Here is a 17,699-nt window from a genome sequence, read left to right as displayed (position 1 = left end):
TAGGGCTGGGCGATATGAGAGAAAATTATATCACGATATATTTTTTCAAAATTTTCGATAACGATATAGATCACGATATAAATCAAATCACCATTTTTGTATTTTCTTTAATTTTCTGCTCAAAATATGAACATTACAAATTAGTAGTTCCTTCCTAATTAACAAAAATAGCTTAACAAGCCTTCAAGTTTCACAGAACCAAAACAAACTGGATGCACATTCTTTTGTTCAAATGAATAAACTGAAACTGAAAAATAAAAACTATATACCATTGTTAATCATTTGTGCAAATTCTAGCAGCTTTCAAATAAACATAAAAGACATATTGACGTGTAAACCTTATGCTGCAAGGAGAAAAAAAGTGCAATCCTGTACGTCAGTGTGTTTTAAGGTTTTGTGTAACACTTTGTTGTATGTCCGATTTTAAATATCCAAAATACCTCCACACAACCGAAGATCTCTGGCCCTTCTTTTCAACGATGTCCTCCAGGGCAGTGCTCTGACTTTCCTGTTCAGAACTCTGGTCAGTCGGCTTCTCGCTCATTTTTATAATCGCTTTGTTTCACGCTTTGCTGGAGAAATGCCGCGCTCCTGCAAACTTCACCACAGCCATGCTGTGCGTTGCTGCTACACGTTTGTGTGTGCACGCAACCTAACTTGACGTGGCTCTCTTCCAACTGATTGGTTACGTGCGGTACTGTTTAGTTATGATTGGCTATTCGCGTGTCTGTCAAAACTTCGGATGAAGTAATTTTGAAGGCGTAGGCTTATCGTAGGCATATCGTACGTGTCTAATTTCTAATCGTAGAGATTTTATATCGTGAATAACATCGTAATCGTAAAATCGCCCAGCCCTACTTATAATGAATCGGAAAATTCTGGGATGTCTGACGTTTTCTTTCAATATTTTTATTGGACGGTTTGAAAATGTGATCTTGACATAGCCAACAGATTAGTTTGATTACATCATACCATGCGGACATATTACTTTGACAGAATCAACGCAAACATTGGAAAAAAGAGCGCTTGTTTAACACAAATATCAATCAGTTTGTAAATGGATCTGTTATTTGCTCTCCTATGGATCTAGTTACTTGTGGGTAGGAAATTTAACGTATCCGTATAAATCTAAGCGTATCGGATTTTAACTAAAGCAACTAAGCGTATCGGCAGGCAGAGCAACGCTTTGGGGAAAATCATGCTATGTGATCCCAATATCATGATATTAACAGCATTTTGTGATGCTTTATCTTCATGTGTCAATGTGAGCGTTAAAGGTGTGCAACTTGGGTCCCCCCAACCCAAGATTCATTTTTGAGCAGGTCTCGAAATGCGTTCAATGTTTGAATGATTCCCATCCATGTTGACGAGGCTCCGCCCCAAACAGATTTTCTCACCAAATTAACACTTTTTTTTTTTTTTTTGCAAAGGTTATGGCTTGATCTGTTGTTAATTATGTTCTACATATCTTCCAGGTTATTTGTACAAGTAAGGAATTTAAATTTTTTTTTTTTAAAAGCTAAAATTGTACCTTTTTAATTGTACGTAGACATTTTTATAGCAATTGTTTAATTTTCTCTGCTTTTCTTTGTAAATTTATTTTATTTATATAAATGCTGGACAAAAATCTCAAATGCTGGAGTCACTCACGTTTTGCTTTGTTCATAAAACCTGAGCAAAAATTAGACCTGTGGTATATCGCGATATACCGTAAATCATGTATCGTGTGCGTCTTTAAGTATTGTGATTTTTCTTTGCCGCATCACTGTCACCGTGACTATATTAGTAGATTTTATTTGGTTCAGAATCAAATGAAAATGGTTTCAGTTCAGCAAAACTTAGATGGTATATAAAATACACATCATGTAAGATATTTAGTATTAAATTAACTGTAAATTAACTAATATTTGACAGTTTTGACCTTGTTAGAGGTTTATACAGCAGAAAGTGTGTGTGTGTAGTCCACTAAGTTATTACCAAAGGCCTGTTGTGTTCGGTTACTCAACCAATAATGTTATGACACTTGCTCCTCTGAGCACATGTTGGGTCATGTGACACTCGCATGTCTCTGACTGAGCCGGTGTGTATGAAACGTATGCGCTGAGCTACACACACACACACACACTTCACTGCAAATATGCTAAATTGGTAGCTTTTTTTTTTTTTAAGATTTTTTTTTTTTTTGGGCTTTTTTTCACCTTTATTGGATAGGACAGTGTAGAGACAGGAAATGAGCGGGAGAGAGAGATTGGGAAGGATTGGGAAATGACCTCGGGCCGGAATTGAACCCGGGTCCCCAGATTTATGGTATGGCGCCTTAACCACCTGAGCCATGACGCCCCCAGCTGTTTCTTTTACTTGTCAACTATGTTGGCATCGTAACTCCAGTATCAAAATATAGAAGCAAACCTCAGACACGAGACGTATTTTTGGCGAAGATGTGTGAATTTGATTTGCAGTAGGAGTTGTAGTAGTGTGTTAACTCTGTGTGTTTTCTACAGTGATTGTGTGCGAGCCCTCAGCCATGTCCACAGCAGGCGTGATAGATCCCGCAGGAGACGTGAGCGTCCTGCAGCCATGTCCTCCTGACTACAGTGTCCCTTCCATGGAGGATCCTGATACAAATTTCACAGCAAAGTGTGTACTGCCACACACACACACACACACACACACACCCATTCAGCTTATGACATCAAAACACATGAGCTCAACCTGCTCTGCATTCTAGTAGTCTGTAATACACACCGTAAAAACTGTGCGTGAGATGCTGCCGCTCTCGACTAACTCTGTTTATTTAATTCCTTTGCAGTGAATCATCAGAGGATGAGACTCCCTGTGAGCGAGAGGAAGAGCACAATGGTGTCAACACACACACCGAGCCTGGTGAGATCTCTCTCACGCACACAAAACATTTAAAAAAGACGTACAGTAATTCTGTTTTAACTTCAAATAAATTCCCATTTCAGTTTCTTGTTTAGGGTTATTAATTGGTTCAGGTTAACAAACACAAGACCAAATAAAATAAAAGCATTAATTCACTTCAGATTAAATACTGATGCATGCAAGTTTTAATCAAATCCAAGCTTTTGGATCGTGCGTGTGGGTTTTCTTTTTTTTCTTTTTCTTTTCCATTTGTCATATCACTGCAAACATGGCCTTGAATTGCACTTAAAGTACAAATCAAAGAAATCAGACCTGTGTAGTGAGCTCGGTAAATTTTGAAGCTCTGTGTTTGTTTTGGAGCATCTTGAACAACTCTCTCCCTGTTTCAAGAAGCATGACTGGCAGAATGATTGTACAGCATACATCCTTAATAGAGGAAAAAAAAACAAGGATTTGGTACACAAGTTTTAATTTATTTTGGGTTGACTGAAATCAACACAGGGTCAAAATGAGCTATACATCCACTTAGATCAGGGTTTCCCAAAGTGTGGTGCGCGCACCCCCGGGGGTGCGCGAGCTGCCACTAGGGGGTGCGCAAGATAAAAAATGTAATGGCGATTTTTAACTCTTCTTCTACGCCGTAACGGTTCTGCAGTAGTTTCTGGCTTCATTCATTCATGATGCTCAACTGGTTGAAATCGGCAAAACTAAACGCGCCACCACAAATCAGGGATGAAGGAGGAGACTGGGAGATGTTGAGAGAGATTTGAGGCTGAGACTGTCTTCAATTACCCCAAACGTCGGAGAGTTCTGTGCCAAGATGCAGGCCCATCCGTCGCATTAATATTGGTATGTATTTGGCCAAATGGCATTGATCTTGCTAAAAATATATACTGCTACTGAAAATAGGACCTATATAGCCTACTGACCCACCCACCGTCTGTCTGTCTCTCTCGCTGCAGACTGAGCCGCCAGCACTGAACTTCACAATCAGATGGATCCTCTTCTTTATCTGTTCCTGATATGCTCCTTAATTGTTGTATCTCTTTAAAATGCATATGTTCATAATTATCATTGCTATTTTTACTGTTATTATATGTTAACCTTTTTGCAAATTAAATTCATTCTCAATTCATTTTCATAACCTTGTAATGACAGGGTTGTGTTGCTAGTGTTTTAAACACGGATGAAAATCATATATTTTCCCCATATCTGGCTGGTAGACTACATGCCTCGATGTGATCTCCCTTTGTAATGAATTTGCGCATTTACCCTGTTGCAACGTTTTAAAACTGTTACATTTCAATCAAATTCTATCTAATTCAAATACGAGAGCGCATAACATGTTAATGTGATTCGATGTTCTCATTCGAGCACGACGTGCTGCCTTAAACCTCGGTCACAACCGGCTGTACGTGCTCCTACGGCCGGTCTACGCGCAAGAAACGCACGGAGGGCGCGCGTGACGTGCTGATTCTCGAGCCGCAGACCGGCCGCAGAGGTTCTTTGTCATGTCAAACTCTACGGGCGCTTAGCGCTACGTTTTTTTCCAGGTTGCAAGACAAACTTACGGCCAACGCGCGTCTTTCTCCATGAACAAAAAAAAAAAAAACTCAGCGATTTGGGAAACGCCAAAAATCGCACGGCCAAAAAATCGTATGTCCGGTTGTGACCTAGGCTTTTTTAAGAAGGCTTTGGTGGTTTTTTTTTTTTTTTTTTTCACTTTTGTGGTTTCCTGCAGGTGTGGCAAACGATGTTTATCATTTTAGCACGACTAAAGATGCTGCCTTTATAAGAAAGCGTGTGTTTTTTGAAACTGTGGGACTGGGGGTGCGTCAACCTGGTTGGAGTATAGAAGGGGCTGCGCGGCCAAAAAAGTTTGGGAACCGCTGACTTAGATTATTAATTCAATGTTGCTGAAAGTTCCAAAATGTCTTAACTTGCCAAGGCCTCTTAACTTCCTGTTAGTGATGATTTGATTAAAGCAGGTAGCTTCTCTGTGCACAACATTTAATAAGGCCATTATTTTAAAAAATGTTCTGTTTCCGGTCCACCGGCCGGGTGAGTGCCGTTTGTGCGGTTGAATTTTTTTTTTTTTAACTCCGTTTTTTTTACATTTTTTTCGGGTTCGTAAATCTAAAATCGAGCTTGACATTTACGCATTCCCAGGGCGTTCCACTAAGGCTCATACTAGCCAGCCATGACAAATAAGTAGCCGGGGGGGGTAAATACAAAATAAACTCCTGTGCATGCAGTTCCCAGGATTAAATGTATTTTCCACAGACCATTTATTTATTCACTTTACTCAAATACAAAGTAAAATGGCAGTAAATCTTCTTTCTTTTCTTGCGTATTGCATCATGAGGTGTTCCTGGCTTGTAAATCTCTTATTTTCAGTGCATGACACATTCACGCAGCTGAGCATGCTATGAATTAACAACGGCAACGGTCTGCAGTGGGGCTACACAATTACACACTGAGCCAACATTTCTCCATTTGTGTATGAAGATGCACTCCAACGATTCAGTTTGGTTTCATTTACAACCAACGGTGTCTTTTGATGCCAGCACGTAATTGAACGAGAGAAGACTGGTTTACCGGAGACAAAATAAGCGTTATCTCTGCTTCTGTCGCCTCCGGCGGCCCCGACACACTACTGCCTCTGCCGAGTGTGCGCGCGCGCACACCGCATGTCGGGGCCACGGATGAGTTACTCTCCCTTGATCAACGAAGTCGGCGGGGAATTTGTGGTTATTATCGGTACAAACAGCGCGAATCACAACTTAAATGAGTGCGGTTCAGTTTGACATCATTGTCAGTCCGTTAGATAAACATTTAATTTTATTAAAATCGAAAATTAATATTTAGAGCCTGTGGGCTACAAAAATAAGTAATTAAAGTAGCCGGCTGGACTTAATTGTGTGGCCGGCAGCCGGCGCTTGTGGAAAGCCTTGCATTCCGCGCAGAATATAGAACCGAATCAGCTCTGCGCATGCGCCGTGCGGCACAAAAAATGGCAGCCACCATGAAGGAAGTAGATCCGGAGTTTTCAAACATTTGCTTAAGTGTGAAATCACAAAATGGTATTCTAGCGAACAACAAAATAGTAAAGATTCAGAAAAACAAATCATTCAGTGATCATTTTAATAGTGTAATTTCATCCGAACTAGGCCTAACGGTCGGTTTTAGAACTACAAAAAGTCCGTGTGTCGGACATTTTAAGTACCTTTTGTAAAAGTTTTGCAAATGTTGCAGTCAGCATTTAAAATGCTAACTTAAAGTTTTTGTACAAGTTTCAGTTGATTAAACCGTCATATTTTATTAAATGTGTCTGCTTTTGTAATAAAAAACTACTGAAAGAAAAAGCAAACACAGCATTGCGATTTCTTATCCATCCATATATATATATATATATATATATATATATATATAAAAAAAAAAAAATCCCTCCCTCCCGACTGAATTTTTTTGCTCACCCGGTGGACAGGAAACGGATTTTTTTTTTTTTTTAAGGATGGCCTAAAGTCAAACAAAGTGTTCGACACTCATTGGATTGACCAATACACAGTACAGTGGGAAAGTCCAAGGAGCTTTGTGCAGATCTGAAAATGAGGATCGTAGATTTACACACACACAGTCTGAAGCCATTTCTAGACATCTGAAGAGCCCATGATCATCAGTTCAATCAATTGCATAACTTGTACTTACAAGTTATTGGGAGGTGGAGCCACTTTTCCAAGCCTCTCTGCTGGAAGAAGATCCAAACTGTCCCCCTCAGCTGAGAGGAAATCGGTTTGGATGCTCAGGAGCCACCAAGGCACAGGTCTGCCATGAACTGGAAGCTGCTGGAACACTGTCTACAGTCAAGTGAGTTTTACATCGCCATGAACTGAGAGGTTGCTGTCCAAGAAAGAAGCTCTTGCTCTGAAGTCAGCATAAAAGTCTGCAGCTGAACGCAAAGAAAAAGCCTTCTGGAGGAATATTTGATGGTCAGATGAGACAAAGATTGAGTTGTTTTGGCTACAATGAGCATAGGTACAGAGGAACACTGTGCCAACTGTAAAGCACGGTGGTGGTAGCAGCATCAGCTCTGGGGCTGTTATGCTGCCAGTGGAACTGGTGCATTAAACAAAGTGGATGGAACCATGAAGAACCTCAGAATTCTTCAGCATAATGTCAAACCATGAGAAATCTGGACACCATTGGATGTTCCAACAGGATCATGACCTCAAACACGCATCAGAGCTGGTTGTGGAGGATAAAGCAGGCTAACATGAAACTTTGGCTACGTTCACACTGCAGGCTGAAGTGACTCAAATCCGATCTTTTCGCCCATATGTGACCTGTATCCGATCTTTTATTGACAATATGAACGACACAGATCCGATTTTTTCAACTCCGACCCAGGCCGTTTGGATATGTGGTCCTAATTCCGATTCCTATCCGCTCTTTTCATATGCGACTTCAGTCTGAACCGCCAGGTCGCATTCATCTGACTTACACGTCATCAACAAGCCACAAACGTCACTATTCTGCGCTGAAGTAGGCAGCGGGTCTCTCAAAAAAAGTTACAACAACATGGCGCATAATCACGGGCGCAGATAGAGGGTGGGACGGGTGGGATTCGTCCCACCCAGATTTCAATTCACTTCGTTCGGTCCCCCCCACTTATAGGGAGGGAAAAAACGTCTATGCTGTCTTTCTTTGCATAAGGCAAACCTCACGGAAAAATCAAAAGACTAATTACCATTCGGTTTATTGAGGTGCACGGCAGTGTATACATAGTTGCAACAACTCACATAAAACAAAACAAAGACTGATATTCGGTTGGTTGAGCTGCGCAGACTGCACAGGTTGCGAGCTTGAGCTTGGTTGCTATGGTAACCCACAAGAAGTTTGACAGGCATATCGGGGTTGGGGTTGGTTTGCTGGCAGCTTTGTCCCCCCCAGTTCAAAAAACGTATCTGCGCCCCTGTGCATGACATCAATGCGAGGGACGCTTCGGGCTGTGAAGGTTCTGAATCTTCTCAATGGAAGGACGCAGAGGTTAGGGAGCTGATTTCCATTTGGGGGGATGCAGCTATTCAAGCTAGATTGGATGGGTCATACCGCAACCGGGCGGTTTTACTTCCGTAAACACTGGCCATGCTCACTGCGTGTGACGTCGTCGTATCCTGCAATGCGCATGCGGAACACTTTTAGGTCGCTTTTCGTTCATACTGAGGATCACATACAAGTCGCATATATTTGTTAATGTGAACGACCTCACAAAAAAATCGGATTTCACAAAAAAAAATCTGATTTCACAAAAAAATCGGAATTGAGCATTAAGCCTTGCAGTGTGAACATAGCGTTAGTCCTGAGCTCAAGCCGATCAAAAATATGTAGGCTGTGTTTGTTTTAAAAGTCAGGTCTGTTCCAGGAAACGCACACATTTAATTGAAATCTCCTAATTCTGTCAAGAGTGAGCAAATATCCAGCCAGAAACTTGCTGATGGCTAAGAAAAGCATCTGGTGAAGGTGAAACTTTTTTTTTTTTTTAAGGGCCGTTTAACCAAATATTAGGTGGCTGTATGTATAATTTTGACCCTGTGTTGATTTCAGAAAACCCCAAACGAATGAAAAACGATCATGCACACCAAATTCTTGTCATTTTATTAAATATGTACAGTACTGTGAAAGTGTCTTGGGCACACACAAAGAAATGCTATAGACCAAAAATGATGAGATGAAATGTTATGATGAAACAGCAGTAAGCCATAATAAATCAATATAACAAAGTGAATATTCGGTGTGAGACGACCCTTTGCTTTAAAAAAAATAATAAAAAAATTGTAGTCTGAGGTCCAGTGAGTGCAGTTTTATGCGGAAATGAGCTGTAAGTTTTACTGAGCATTTTCCAGAACCAGCCACAGTTCTTCTGGACACTTTGACTGACCGTCACACTCGCGTCTTCATTTATTTGCACCAAAACCCAGCAGCCTTCATCAGGTTTTCTTTTGTAATCTGAAAAGTGCTCTCTTATGTAATATGCTGCTCAGATACAAGCTTTTTTTTTTTTTCTGTAACTTTTTAATTTTGTGCTGGAAAACAGACCTTTGGAACTCCTGAAATGTTTTTGTACAGACTCGATAATGTAGGATTCATAGAAATCTATGACGAAGTTTGTATGAAAGGAAAAAAAAAAAAGGGGGCCTAAGACTTTTTCACAGTACTATATGTTGTACAATAATTCTACCACAGAAAAAGAAATTGCTGAAAGCCCAATACTGCCATGACCTTCATAATGGCTAGATGGATAGCAACTGCATGTGTTCGTTTGCAGCTGTTACAGTGTGGGGTTTGAAAATATCTTCTTATAGACGTCACCCAGGGAAAATAAATATGGTTTTATAGGACAGTGAGCGTGTTTGGGGATTCAAAATGCACACAGCTGCCTTGGAGTAATTATACAGATCACCTTTATTTGAAAAAAAACACCACCACATGGGTCAAAGTTCCAAATTCCAATTCTGTTTTCTTTTGAAATTTGCATAAGACCAGCTTCTGGAAAATTCCAAGGAGGAATCAGAAGCGGGGGGGGGGGGATATAATTGAGCGCTGCACATTTCAGTTTTGGTAACCGCTGACAGAGGAACAAGTTTCAGATCTGGTTAGAAGATGACTTCAGAAGAACAACCCAGCGTTATTGGATTTTTGAAGATGAAAACCAATAGTAAGTCATTGACTAGGTGTATATATAGACTGTAACCTGTCGAATTACGTTGATGCGCGAAAACCGCTTGGTGTAGCCTGGTTATGTTGGATTTACAGCGTAGGGTCTGTATGATTTTAGTGAGCCAGACTCGCTCAAAAGTTCAAGTGGTTTAATGAATATCTGCAGTGGTGGTCTGTTTGTCCTAAGTTTATTTAACAGGTCAACAACGATTTGTGTTCATGTAGACACCAATAATTGCCCTGCCACAATCGAATCCTGTTTTAATGCTATATGTAGCCTATGCAGAACCAGCCTGCTGACCACCCTTTAGTCACATATTGGGATAATATATAAAATCAGGGCTTTCCCCAAAGCGTGGCTGCGTGGCGCTCTGCTGTGCTGTGCGACATCAGCACCTCATGGTCACTTAAAAAAACATAAATTGAACAATGCCGAGCATTTTCTGCACTTAAATATCTCGTATTCCTCTCTGAAAATGAGTAATAACTATAGAAATTGGAAGATAGATAGATAGATAGATAGATAGATAGATAGATAGATAGATAGATAGATAGATAGATAGATAGATAATATAGGTCTAGACTAACCTGGTACTCAACTCACAAGTGAAAATAAAGGGTTTCGCTGCATGCACTGGCTGCCATTCGCAACCATACAATAAAGCCATGTTCTAGACCAGACCTGGGCATTTTACGGCCCGCGGGCCGCATCCAGCCCTTTGGTTCATTCTGACCGGCCCGCGTAAGGTTAATTAGAAATTACAAAATAAACGTATTTTCTAATTTTATCCCATGCATGGACTGAATGTGCATTTTGAAGTTGTGTTCAACAAAAACGCAGTGCGCGCGACATGAACATGACATGAAATCCCACGAAACCTAATCCCGCAAGGACTACTTCCGTAATTTGTCCAGACCAACCACAAACTTGTACATCATCCTTCAAACGGTCCAGCCAATCACATAGTGTGACGTCACCAGCAGGCGCTGGAGCCCGAGCCGATCTGTAGATCTGATACCTCCACCGAATCGACGTTTTCAGTGATGAAGTTTAACAAATCCAGGTATAGATCCTCTCTCACCGATGATCATCTGTCAGCTGTGCTTCGCATCTCCACCTCAGACATTCAACCTGACTCTGATGCGCTCGTTAAAGACCAACAGAGACTAGATTTCTCTCACTGAACAAATAAAAAACTGAAAAACACCAAATGAGGTGATTAGACTAGATTACAAATGTGGGCATCATTATTATAATATGATGTATCTTACTTGATATGTGGAGTAGAAAGACAATATTGTGATGTCTTTGTGTTTTGGGGTGAATGTGACCTGAAAAAAAATGGTACAAACGTTCACATTTTGTTAACCATTGTTTTGGGAAATTTGATTGAATAAATGACTTTTTTTTTTTTTGTAAGGCAACCTTGTTTTTTTCCATACTCTTACCAGTCTTAGCAGCTTGTAAAAACAATCTTATTTACTGCTTTATATAAAGAAATACAATTAATATTATGCAGAATTTAGTTCAGCCTTTTGGTCCGGCCCTCCACAAAATTTTCCGTTTCTCATGTGGCCCCATGGAAAAAATACACTGCAAAAAGTAAAATCTAACCAAGATTAAATATCTTAAATCAAGACAAAATATGCTTGATATTTGTCTGCCAAGATAATTCTCCTTTCCAGGCAGGTTTTGTGTAAGAGTATTTCACTTACTTTAAGCATTTTTTCCCTCAATTATCTTAATAAGGTATTATAACTTGTTATTGAGATTTTATTACTGGTTATGAGTAAGTTCTGTCTTAAAATGAGAATTACCATAATTTCATCGGTGTTATATTAACCATGACGAGTTTGTCAAAGTCAGAATTTCTTATTTCAAGCATCTTATCCTTTCTTTTAATCTCTTAACACAAAACAGATAACTAAATGAAATGAATTGTTGTATTGTCAATCTGGCAACAAAAATAGGCTACAAAATGGATTGGTTTGTTGGTTTGATTTTGATTTATTTGGCGGTCTCAGTTGGTATAAACACTTACTTAAACAGAGCACACCAATACGCCCAGATGAAATAGTCAAACTGTTGGTTGGGGGACAAAGTATCTAGCATGTTAAAGTGAGTAGTACAACTTTACTTGTTTTTAGTATAAATACACTAGTTTTAAGACATCTGTGGAGTTTCTAAAGCTAGATATATTTACTTGTTTTTAAAAATCTTGCCAAGTCAAATTTTCTTGTTCTGTTGACAGATAATTTTGCTTATTTTAAGTAAAATATTCCTCATTTTATTTTATTTTTTTTCTTGTTTTTGTAAGCCGGGTTTTTGCAGTGTAATTGCCCACCCCGTTCTAGGTGCTGGTTGCTAGATTGTGCTGTTGCGTGATTTGACCTCGATTCTGTTCTTGGCATCGGAAAATGAAGAGACTTGCTACGACGTGTTCTCGTTTCAAACCTAATTTTGCCCCTTGCATATTTGACAAGGTTAAAAAAAGAGCAAATTTTAATAATGTTGAATTATGTCTAAATCGGCCCTAGATGCCACCAGAACGTACGGTTTGAAGTCTCTAATAGGGATGGCGAAAACTAAAAAAAAATCTTGAACGACCACCGAGCCTCATTACACTGCAAAAACCCGGCTTACAAAAACGAGAAAAAAAAGTAATAAAATGAGGAATATTTTACTTAAAATAAGCAAAATTATCTGCCAACAGGACAAGAAAATTTGACTTGGCAAGATTTTTAAAAACAAGTAAATATATCTAGCTTTAGAAACCCCACAGATGTCTTAAAACTAGTGTATTTATACTAAAAACAAGTAAAGTTGTACTACTCACTTTAACATGCTAGATACTTTGTCCCCCAACCAACAGTTTGACTATTTCATCTGGGCGTATTGGTGTGCTCTGTTTAAGTAAGTGTTTATACCAACTGAGACCGCCAAATAAATCAAAATCAAACCAACAAACCAATCCATTTTGTAGCCTATTTTTGTTGCCAGATTGACAATACAACAATTCATTTCATTTAGTTATCTGTTTTGTGTTAAGAGATTAAAAGAAAGGATAAGATGCTTGAAATAAGAAATTCTGACTTTGACAAACTTGTCATGGTTAATATAACACCGATGAAATTATGGTAATTCTCGTTTTAAGACAGAACTTACTCATAACCAGTAATAAAATCTCAATAACAAGTTATAATACCTTATTAAGATAATTGAGGGGAAAAAATGCTTAAAGTAAGTGAAATACTCTTACACAAAACCTGCCTGGAAAGGAGAATTATCTTGGCAGACAAATATCAAGCATATTTTGTCTTGATTTTAAGATATTTAATCTTGGTTAGATTTTACTTTTTGCAGTGTAGCCGGTTAAAGTCAGTTAACCTATGAGTTTAAAATTCTAGAATTGGAATTATTAGAATCTATTCTAAATCTAACCGCGAGCATCCGCACATTCAGTCCCAGTCGCTGCCCTCCACTCACATTACCTTTTCTACAGCGTGAAACATTTAGTGAAACGCGGCACTGATGTCGAGGGGTTTGTATTGGAGCGAAGGACAAATGGCTCCAGCTTAGAGACAGTTTCAGTTGGCCACGATGGCGTTGAAAATAAAGTCAAGTGCTAGAAGTAGTACATAACATTCAGTGATGGGAATAACGGCGTTAAAATAAAGGCTGTTATAACGCCGGGTAATCTAATTAATTGGCTACAATCGTTATAACGCCGTTACCAATATCAACACGCCATTACTGCATGGTATTGAAGTTGCTATGACGCATACTGCTACGGACTCGGCACTTTTCTTCGAAGTGAGCCACAGAGACCTCATACTGCAATTGTTTTCCAGCTACTGATATTACGGTTACATGGCTGCTAATTGTGCACAGCCATTGGGAATGGGATAGCTGGAGCTGAGCTGATTAGCCGCTAAGCTAATATAGCAACTGTCTGATGCTAAGTAACATCAGTGAGTAACCAGGTTTTAGTTCAGATCTTGTGTATTATTATTACATTGACATTAATATTCACCAGACTAATCAACCATCGACTTCATTCATGCGCCGTGTTCTTGTTTCTTTGATAGTCAAGAATTTCCTTGATGTTACGTACCTGGTTAACATCGTAGTAAAATGTAATCCAACACCGAGACTTTCTTTCGCCGAGTGGCAGCTGTCTTCAACTGGGGCGGGAGGGCGGGACATGACTGAATGGGTGTTTCTGATTTGTCAGCTGTCGTCCTTACACCGTATGGCATGCCCCAAGCATTTACAACACAGAATTCCAGGTTCTCCGCTCCAAAATCGGCAGCTTCAAAACGATATATATATTAGTGCTGTCAAGCGATTAAAATATTTAATCGCGATTAATGTCGCGACTGTCATAGTTAACTCGCGATTAATCGCAATTTAATCGCACATTTTTGTCACATGAAAAACCATTGTAATTCTCTTATCAGCATAAAAAAGTGAATGGGCTTGCTTTGTACCAATGTTATTTTTATTGCAAAGCATAACACGTCTTAACACAGCCACTGCAAAGTGAAACCTAAGCCGAGCACCAGTGCTAGCAAAAGAACCATGAGTGAAGTGATCTACTGCTTGAGTTAGTCTACAACTCAGTGACGGTAGGCTTGACATGCTTGATTATAATATAAAGTACACTATTATATTAACTTTAAGTTGTTCGTTGATAAATATTGCATTGAATCTGATCTTTACTGTTTCAGCTCACTTAACACATTTTGTACTTTTACACTTTCTGCCTGTTGATGCGTCGCGCTGTCCAATCAGAGGCGGCCAAATTTGCATATTACAGGAAGGATTTCTGGGATAGCATTGAGTTTACAGTTCAGAGGGATCTGGCTTCTTTAGACGCTGTCTTCTTAAAACTGAATAAATATTTAAAAAGAGCCAAATTAGCCAGTCTTTTGAACGGCTCTTTTCAAAGAACGGATCACAAAGATGCGGATCCCATCAAAGAGCCATAAATCCCATCTCTACTAGCGCGCCCTGCCCGCGCTGGTTCTTTTGGGGGGAGGAGGGCAGAGGACTCTGGCTGTGCGGGGCGTGGCATTAGTCTAGCTGCTATCGGTTTTCTGTTCCAAGTTCCTGGCAGTTTCAAAAGCTTATGGAAAAACCTACATCATGTCACAGAGTGTTAATCTTGCGATAAAAAAATTATCGCCGTTAAAATTGAGTCAAGTTAATGCGTTAATAACGCGACATTTTTGACAGCACTAATATTTTTATATATATATATATATTATTTATTTATTTATTTACCGACAACCAAAAAAAAATTAACCGGTTGACGTTGATTCGGTCAACCATCGGTCAAACGGTCATCGGTTAACATCCCTAGTCTCTAATCTCAATTTTTCCAGAAGAGCATGCCCCCGGACCCTCCTAGCAGCCTTCTGGGTCGGGCCAGCCATTACAGGCTGGGCTCTGTATCAGTAGCACTGCTCTGATGATGATTTTTTTTTTTTTTTTTTTTCCCTTTTCCAGGGAAACACTGTAATGCAATTTTATATATAATAAGGTTTTGCCATGGAACATTTATTGTCAACATAAATTTGTTTTGTCCCGATACTACAAATGAGCTGCTGCAGTCAACTGAGCCTCGGTGCACTGGAGAAAAATTGTATTTGTGTGTGAGAAACTTGGAAGATATATGATCATAGTCTTGTGAGATGGGATGTTATCTGGGATTTTGAATGTTGTAATCTAATAAAGTAGCTTAGAGTTTGCCTTTGTGGTCCTAAAGGAGAGAGATACGAGTGAGGAAATTATATTTTTATTAAACTGATGATAAATTTTACTAGTGATATTTAAGTCAGTTGATGCCTCAGTTTCCTGAGACTTTACGGGTGTTGATGATCACTTAATGAGACCGAAACGGACGTGAACTATATAAATTTAAAAATAGCAGTGGAAAAATCAGTAATCAAGATGTCCTAACCTTTGAATGTGCGTGGGTGATATTTCTTGTAAAGTTAGATATAACCTCGCCAACCTATAGAGGTGTTGCGCCATCACGTGACCCCCATAGCATGTTTTGAAGTATGTTCTCTAACAAACTCTAGGTTCTTCCTGGGACAGGTGTATTCATACTGAGATCATGTGACACTGGAATTACACACAGCTCGCTTCTGTTCAACTAAATATCTACCTTCTGATGGTTAATTTGTATTAATTTTAATATTCTGGTCTGTTTTGTGTGGATTTATGACATGATCCTAATAAAGTGTTAGGGGTTGAGGAGGGGGTGAATACTTGTGCTAACAGTGATTTCAGGAGGAATATGTGAGAATACATGTGGCTATTGGGGGCCAATACAGTATTTAATCAACTCTCGGTTAGTGTTGGCTTTAGAGAACCTTTTTTGAATGCACTAAAGAGATGCAAAGTTGTATTTTTATTTAAAAAAAACCAAAACCTTTCACATAGGGTGCACAAACTTTTGTACTCGACTGTAGTATGGACCAAACAAGTTGCTACCAGTAACTGATTTGATGTTAAAGTATATTTTACTGATGTTAGCCTTTCTTTCATGAACTTTCTATTTCTTCATGATTTGATTTATTAAATAAAAGTAAGCCGAGTGGCCGGGTGTTCGTATTACCCATGATGCGCTTATCTTACAAATGTTATCCTGCGTCCTAACTAGCTGATTAGCAAGCCGCAGAAAACTTTACAACAAGGCAAAGTTTTGAACCTTGGTATAATCTGGACTCGGGATCATCACATATATTTCTGATATTTATTTGAATAAGAATTGTTCTTTGGTGTACAGTGTCTGACTGTTTGACCTCTGACCTGCAGCTCCCGTCTCAGCAGCCCCAGGCTCAGCTCTGTGGACGTCGCAGAGGGACGGTGAGGTGAAGCTGAGGATGGGTGATTCAGGGCCGGCGGCTGAAGCTCCTCTCACCGTGAACCAGCTGTTCACACGTACCGTGGAGCGATTCGGCGACCGGCTGGCGCTCAGCTGGAAAGAAGGAGAGGAATGGAGGAAAATAAGCTACAAAGATTATTACAAAGACTGTCGGACCGCTGCCAAGAGCTTCCTCAAGGTCAGGATAGAGAAATGACTGCATGTGAGAGAGAGAGAGAGAGATGATCATGATGTGTATATTTTATATTAAATTTTGAAATGTCGTTCCATGTTCGTGGAGTTTTTATGCCGAAATGGAAAATTGTCTCAACCCTAGATGGAGAATTTTATTCTGAAATGGTCACTGACACGAACCTGAGCAGTGTTCCAGATCCCACTTCCTGTATCTGGTGTATCTGAGGACACAGCAGCGTCTCTGTCTCTGATAAACGCTCCCATATTACATTTAATTTGTTTTCTCTCATCATACACCGACCTCAGCTTTATTGCTTTACTGTGTTTTAGCCAATATCTTATCTTAAGGTGTGATCATATTTAACAACATTTTTGAATTCTAATGTAACCCAGCAGGGTATTAACCATGATTCTGTGGATCATTTGCAAACATATGGGTTCATTGCCCCTTTTAAGGCTATTAGAGGACATTAACCTCGAGTACACTGTGGAATAAAACGGAGGAAATGAGAAAAAGGAGCAAAACAGGTTCAAGGCCCTCGTTCTGTCCCTTTCACTTGTCCGACATTTGAACTTCACCCTTTTTGTGAAACGTGTTCATACCACAGTGCTGTTGAATGCTTGATTCTGATTGGACAGTGAGTGTGGCTCGAAGTGGTTTCGGCTCCTGGGCAAAAAATTGTAGGTTGATTTGATTTGATTTTTTTTTTTTTTAACGTGGATTCAAAACTTGTTGATGTGGTGAAGTTTTGTATGAGCTGACATTTGTTTGGAGATTCCTTCCATACATTTTAATGTTGGCAGCGTGCACCCCCCCCCCCCCCCCCCCCCCAAATTAACTTCAAGAGGAAAAAACTAGGCCTAACTTTTTTTAATGTAACTATAAATGGATTAAAAATAGTCGTTCTTTATGAAATAAAAATTATAATTGTTGAAATGCTGTCATAAAATTGAAAGACAAGATGCTGATTTAGGGAAATGGTAACTTTCATCACGTCATGCCATCAGTGATTTTCATTCCTGACA

The 17,699-nt window shown here is 39.5% G+C and overlaps 1 protein-coding gene across 3 annotated transcripts in view; it reads left to right on the top strand.

Annotated features, from left to right (window-relative positions):
- LOC132893413 (long-chain-fatty-acid--CoA ligase ACSBG2-like) overlaps positions 1–17,699 on the top strand; it is a 63,353-nt gene that overhangs the window by 29,043 nt on the left and 16,611 nt on the right. For all 3 annotated transcript variants that reach the window (XM_060932530.1, XM_060932529.1, XM_060932528.1), the window contains exons 2-4: positions 2,502–2,637; positions 2,810–2,883; positions 16,430–16,677. In XM_060932530.1, the coding sequence (XP_060788513.1) occupies positions 2,525–2,637; positions 2,810–2,883; positions 16,430–16,677 (435 nt within the window). In that variant the 5' untranslated portion in view covers positions 2,502–2,524. The remainder of the gene's footprint in view (positions 1–2,501; positions 2,638–2,809; positions 2,884–16,429; positions 16,678–17,699) is intronic.

The sequence above is a fragment of the Neoarius graeffei genome, chromosome 10 (genome assembly GCF_027579695.1).
Source record: "Neoarius graeffei isolate fNeoGra1 chromosome 10, fNeoGra1.pri, whole genome shotgun sequence".
Lineage (NCBI taxonomy): Eukaryota > Metazoa > Chordata > Actinopteri > Siluriformes > Ariidae > Neoarius > Neoarius graeffei.
Note: the sequence above shows the minus strand (reverse complement) of the source record. Positions and strands in the feature narration are given on the sequence as shown.